The sequence below is a fragment of the Myotis brandtii genome, unplaced genomic scaffold, assembly GCF_000412655.1.
Source record: "Myotis brandtii unplaced genomic scaffold, ASM41265v1 scaffold897, whole genome shotgun sequence".
Lineage (NCBI taxonomy): Eukaryota > Metazoa > Chordata > Mammalia > Chiroptera > Vespertilionidae > Myotis > Myotis brandtii.
The window spans coordinates 306,010-312,531 of record NW_005371679.1 but is presented as its reverse complement, the minus strand read 5'-3'; the positions used below and the strand labels follow the sequence as shown (position 1 = coordinate 312,531).

The window sequence follows — 6,522 nt, the reverse complement described above, 5'->3', positions numbered from 1 at the left end:
TGTTATTAACTTAATTAGGGTACTCCTAAGCTGGCCTTTGCTAAAAATGTCCTCAATCTGATTGAGGTATGTTCGCTGAGGTTGACCCCTTCCAACTCTCCCATCCACACTCATCTTGTATACTTGTGTTCGTCCGACTTCTGCGCGTGGGCCACGAAGTTTCAATCGCACTGTACGTGCGCGCCCGCACGTGGTATTTTGTGGAAGAGCCACACTCAAGGGGCCAAAGAGCCGCATGTGGCTCGCGAGCTGCAGTTTGCCAACCACTGTGCTAGGCTGTGTTCTGGACGTTTTGATGATGCCTGAGCTTCAGGCTTTATACACGCAGAGGGCGCCCTGGCTGGTTTGCTCAGTGGATAGAGCGTCGGCCTGCGGACTGAAGGGTCCCGCGTTCGATTCTGGTCAAGGGCACATGCCTGGGTTGCAGGCTTGATCCCCAATAGGGGGCATGCAGGAAGCAGCCAATCAATGATTCTCTCATCATTGATGTTTCTATCTCTCCCTCTCCCTTCCTCTCTGAAGTCAATAAAAATATATTTTTAAAAATACATGCAGAGCGCTAGGCACAGGGTGGTAGCTCAATAAACGGTAGATACAAGCCATTGATGATTATGGTTCTCTGCGTTAATCTAAGTTCACGCCAAGGAAATTCTACACATCACCACCGGGGGGCGCCGCAGCGCCTCCTCCTGACCGCCGCTCCTCCCTGGGCTGTGGTGGGTGGCTTAGGTGGCTTTCAGTATCTCCTGGAGGGAAGCATGGGGCTCATCAGGGGAGGAATATGGCCAAAGGGTCTTGGGCAAAGAGAACAGTGAAGAGAGGGACAGCGACGTTTCCCCTGATTAAAGATTTACCCAGAGTGCTTGTCTGCCCCTCACATGGAGGTCGGACACCACCCCTGCACCCCGGAATGCCCCACAGTGCTGAGTGGGTGGAGGAGACGGCCTCCCAGAACATTCTGCAGGGAAAAGGGTCGGGGCAGCGGGGCCCTGGGGGCCAGGGGCATGGCTTGGGGCTAGCCACGCAGTGGGAACTTAGGGGAGTGCTCCCAGGTCCAGGGACCCGGCAGGAGCTGGGAGGGGGCGTACTGTGTGGCTGTGGCAACCCCGCTTGAAGGAACCTTTCCTTGGACCTAATCACGGGGTTCCAGTCACACCCATGTTGTGATCTGGGTCCCAGTGATCCACTGGGTAACACCATGATTTAAAGAAGGCTTTCCTGTTCCGTTTGCTCGGAGTTAGATATCGGGGGGCTTTCCCACCCCATTTTATCACGAAAACTTTCAAACACACAGCAGCTTTGAAAAAAAATTTCCACGAACACCCGCATACTCACAGCCTAGATCTGTCGTTAACATGTTACGCTCGCCGTTTACCACACACATCCATGTACATCTAAAGGCTTTAATCCCATCTTATTTTTTCTTTCTATTTATAGCTGGTGTCTGGAAGTTTCCATTGGCCCCAAATCTAGGTGAAACTTGAAGGCAATGGGTTGGTGAGGCAATAGAGTCAAAGTTTCAGGCCTGTCATGGTCTGTCCAAATTGCTTTTACAAAATCCGCCCTGCGGCTGTCGCAAGCAGCAGGGTGAACTGAAGCCCGCCTTCGGGGCCCTGAAAGGGGGCCAGTGCTCCCAAGGGTGCCCACCCCCTCCCGCTGCGCCCCCGGCCTGGCCTCTGCCCCATCCAGCCGGGGCCTCAGGGGCACCATTTCCATCTGGTTCCCCTCCCCATCTGTTCTAGTGTCTGCCATCTCTGACTGGGCCAAACATTTGACCACAGAAATTTCTGGACACCAGGAAGCAGACAGAAACAGTCTGTCCCTCTCCCTTTAATCCCCGTGGGTTACAGAATACAGGCCAAGCCCGGGCCAGGTTCCGCCCACCCATCTTTCTGCCATTAGTGGGCTTCTGGGTGACCCCACAGAGCCGGGGCTCACAGGGCACAGGGCTCCCCTGGCGAGGGGCTGGGCAGGCCCTGTGTGGACACTGGGTGACATTTCCCTCGAGGCTGGAGGAGGAGGGGAAGGGAGGGTGTGCCGACCGCCTCTGTTACTATCCTTGGGGAGGAAAGGGTGCGCCCAGCCTACCTTTCCTTTGTCTTCCTTGAGAAACAAAGGGACGGCTCCCTGGAAAATCCCCGACAGACACACAGCCCCCAACGTGCAGTCAGGCAGGCCCCTGGAAGTCAAAGGCTTTGCAAGGGACTGCAGGCGTCCCGTGCACTTGAAGTGAACGTGAACATGCACTCCTTTGTTATTAAAACAAAACACTAAAGCCCCAGCCGGTGTGGCTCAGTGGATAGAGCCTCGGCCTGAGGACGGAACGGTCCCACATTCAATTCCTGGTCAGGGCACATGCCCAGGTTGCAGGCTCGATCCCCAGTAGGGGGTGTGCAGGAGGCAGCCGATGAATGATTCTCTCTCATCGTTGATGTATCTCTCTCTCCCTCTCCCTTCCTCTCTGAAATCAATAAAAATATATTTTAAAAATGTGAAAAAAAAATCCAAAACCAACCCACCCTTACTTTTTGAAAACCCCTACTCAAACCCGTCATCTCCTGGGAGCACCCCAGGCGGTGGTCCCTTCCTCCTCTCTGCGCGTGCGTGACCTCTGTGGCGCTCAGATGCCTCCTGTCACAGTGCTCTCTCACTCTGTCGCCCCCACTCCCTGGGGACAGGGACGTGCTGTGTGGTCACTCTGGCCTGCCCGACACTTGCACCAGTGCCTGCCACTGGCAGATGCTCAAGAAACGCTTATGAAACGGCGTGCTGGCATCCCGGTGTGTGCAACGCGGGCCCGCGCTCACAGACCTGTTCCTGAGTTCGCTGTGCCGCCGATCACGGTCCACCTCACGCTCTGCCATGTCACCCTCATTCCCCCAAAGGTGTGTCCGGTTTGCCCGGCCGGCGTGGCTCAGTGGTTGAGCATCGACCTATGACCCAGGAGGTCACAGTTCGATTCCTGGTCAAGGGCACATGCCCAGGTTGCAGGCTCGATCTCCAGTGTGGGGCGTGCAGGAGGCGACCGATCAACGCTTCTTTCTCATCATTGATGTTCCTACCTCTGTCCTCCCTTCCTCTCTGAAATCAATAAAAATATATATTTTTTAAAAGGAGTTTCGGGTGCCCACCGTGCACCAGGCCGAGTCCCGAGGGCACAGAGACGAGGCAGCCGTGTGCCATGGAGCGTTCCTGACGCTGGCACAGGGTGGTCAGGCCGGCCCTGGGGACCCGGGCCGGCTGGGGGCGCGGCACAAAGCACGCCCTTCTCATCTCCACCCCCAGGTTTCAGAAGCTGGAGAACAAGGTGAAGGAGAAGGAGCACTGGACCCGGCTGCGGCGGTACTCGCTGTTTCTGCAGAGAGAGAGCATCAGGAAGTGACCGGGCCACGGCCGGCTCCCGGGGAGGTGTCGGCAGCAGGCAGCCCGGAGGCCCCGAGGTGAAGAGACACGGCGACAAAGGGCCCAGGGGCCTGGACTTGCGGCCTGGGACCCCCGCAGAGCCAGCAGGGGGAGAGGGACTATTTTGGGGGGTTTCAGTCACGATGCCGACTGTCAAAGCCCTCGGGCGGGCAGGCAGCTGTGTCACCCAAATAAATTGTGATATTGTTTCAGCTTCCAGGGTGGTGTGGGGTGTAGCCCTCTGCTCCCACCCAGGCCCGGCCAAGCGGGGCCCAGGCCTGTGAGGACCCCTGCCCGACGGACAGCCACTCCCGCCCCAGCTGCGGTGTGGCCCCCCTCTTCTCCACCCGCTTCTCGTCCCACGGTGCTGCCTCATAACGGCATGGAACCGGCCTGGGGAGGCTCGGGCTCAGAGTGGGGAGTGACTGCCTGAGCTCACACAGACGCGAGAGGCAGAGGAGCCAGGCGAGGTGGCAGGCGGGGACCGGGCCATGCTGCCCCTCGCCTGCTGGCCCAGGAACCCGGGGGGCCCAGGAGAGGGGCAGAGGGGCACCTTTCTCTTCTCTAAGAAACTGCCTTCCCAGGAAAACTGGATGGTGTCCGCAGCTAAAGGGCTACGCCCGCCTCTCTGAGGACACCGTGTGGTGCCTTTGAGAACTGCAGGGGTTCCGGAGTCCCGTCTCCATGATAATCTGCCCACAGACGGCAAGCAGGTTTTTATTAATTGTTTTTTAAATATATTCTCATTGATGTCCATGATAATCTGCCCACAGACGGCAAGCAGGTTTTTTGTTTTGTTTTGTTAAATATATTTTTATTGATGTTAGAGAGGAAGGAAGAGAGCGATAGAAACATCAATGATGAGAGAGAATCACCGATCGGCTGCCTCCTGCACGCCCCCCACTGGGATCGAGCCCACAACCTGGGCATGTTTCCTTGATCAGAATCGAACCTGGGACCCGTCAGTCCACAGGATGATGCTCTATCCACTGAGCAAAACCGGCTATAGCAAGCAGGATTTAAAAAATATATATATATATGTTCTTATTGATTTTGAGAGAGAGAGGGAGAGGGAGAAGGAAAAGGAGAGGGGGAGAGAGAGAGAGAGAGAAACATCAATATGAGAGAGGAACATCCATTGGTTGCCTCTTGCACGCACCCTGACCAGGGATGGAGTCTGAAACTTGTGCCCTGACGAGGAATTGAACCGGCGACCTTTCGGTGCATGGGATGACGCTCAACCCACTGTACCACACTGGCCAGAGCGTGACGGCAACTTCTTATGTATCCCCACCTCCCTCCTCCCCTGGGTCACACACTTGCTCCTTGTTGGCGGGACACCTCCCCACGATGCTGGATGCTCCTCTTCCTCTGCACCCCAACCAGGTTCATGGTGTGACCCTGGTATGTCCTTGAGTAGGATCGGCTTAGCTGCCCCTCCTTAGAACACTGGCCCACCCGGCCGGTGTGGCGCAGTGGTTGAGCGTCGACCTCTGAACCAGGAGGTCACTCGGTCAAGGGCACATGCCCGGATTGCGGGCTCAGACCCCAATGTGGGAGCCGGTCAATGATTCTCTCTCATCACTGATGTTTCTATCTCTCTCCCCCTCTCCCCTCCTCCCTGAAATCAATCAAAACATATTTTAAACAAACAGCAACACTGGCCCATCCAGCACCAGCATCTACACGGCACAGCTGTCCCAGCAGGAACCTGTGGTCGACACGCAGACGCACGTTTCCTGCCCACGTGCACGAGGAGCTTTATTTTACACCCGAGACACACGCATGCACACACGCATGCACACACACGCACGCGCACTTGCCTGCCAGGGCTGTGCCGAAGACCGGATTGGTCACCTACCTCCCATCCTCCTCCCCACCCCAAACGCCATATACTGGTTTCGTGAAAAATTCCTTAACCTTCCTCATCCCGATCTGTGAAATAGCGCACACCACCTGCCTCCCCCGGCTCTGAGGCTCAAATGACTTGAAATCAGATGGTGGATTTCAGATCTGACGCACAGCGCCAGGCCCACAGTCACTGGCCTACCAACGTTCGCTTCTCCATCACGTGAGTTCGAACCTGTCAGGCTGTGCAAGTGCTGTGACGAGGTGACCAGGGTCAGCCCGGCCCGGCGGCACCCTGTGCTGATGCTGTCGCTCTCTTTCCCACCATCCAGACCAGGGCACCCTGCCCAGGGCCCCGGGTGAGGTGAGCCGCCAGCCAGCTCTCAGCTATCACAGAGGCAGCGCACCTGTGAGTAATCACAGGCTCTGGAGTCACATCTGGGGCCCAATCCCAGGGCCACCACTGAACATCTGTATGAACACGGTATCAGCCTCTTCTTTACAGCACTTTTTAAAAATACATATTTTTATTGATTTCCGGGAGGAAGGGAGAGAGAGATAGAAACATCAATGATGAGAGAGAATCACTGATTGGCTGCCTCCTGACCCCCCCCTACTGGGGATCCAGCCCACAACCCGGGCATGTGCCCTTGACTGGAATCGAACCTGGGACCCTTCAGTCTGCAGGCCAATGCTCTATCCACTGAGCCAAACTGGCCAGGGCTTCCTTACTGCACTTTGCTACCCTTTAGCTAGGGCTCACCTCACAGATTAGCTGAGAAATGAGAGCATGCGACAACGGCTCACCTACCTGGGTGCTGGTGACCGTCCTGTCCCTCTGGGTGGGCACGGCTCACCTACCTGGGCACTGGCGTCTGTCTCCTCTTTCTGAACAGGCATCAGGGCTTCCGCAGGTTCCGTGCGGCTGGCCCAGGAAGGGGTGGGGACGACAAGCGGTGGGAGGTGATCCCGTCTCATCTCCTGCCCTCCGTCTAATTAGCAGAGCCCTGTTAATGAGAACCACACTCAGGCGCTAATAAACGGCGGGAGGCCCCCAGCTCTGAGAGGCAGCAGAGGCCCTCCGCGGGGGAGGGGCCGGCCAACAAGCCCCACTTATCTGTGAAAAGACTTGCTAATAACTTTAATTCCCCCTCCCACCCTGCGGGGCCTTTGCCATGCAAATAGACTTTCTAAACCGGGTAGGATCCTGGAGAAAACGATGTCCCATCCCCCCAGCTTAGGGTCCTGGGAGGGGAGAGTGACAGGGGTGGG

At 56.7% G+C, this 6,522-nt stretch overlaps 2 protein-coding genes across 4 annotated transcripts in view; one reads left to right on the top strand and one right to left on the bottom strand.

Moving 5' to 3' along the window:
• Positions 1 to 3,716, top strand: part of WDR93 (WD repeat domain 93) — a 24,702-nt gene extending 20,986 nt beyond the window's left edge. Inside the window, exon 14 of the mRNA XM_005885195.2 lies at positions 3,286 to 3,716. Coding sequence (XP_005885257.2) covers positions 3,286 to 3,382 — 97 coding nt within the window. The 3' untranslated portion in view covers positions 3,383 to 3,716. The remainder of the gene's footprint in view (positions 1 to 3,285) is intronic.
• The window catches only part of PEX11A (peroxisomal biogenesis factor 11 alpha), an 80,425-nt gene that overhangs the window by 47,407 nt on the left and 26,496 nt on the right, over positions 1 to 6,522 (bottom strand). Inside the window, exon 4 of one of the 3 annotated variants that reach the window (XM_014532488.1) lies at positions 6,112 to 6,257. In XM_014532488.1, coding sequence (XP_014387974.1) covers positions 6,112 to 6,257 — 146 coding nt within the window. Of the gene's footprint in view, positions 1 to 6,111; positions 6,258 to 6,522 lie in introns of those variants that run through there. The other 2 variants (XM_014532491.1, XR_001360429.1) reach the window with 2 other exon arrangements.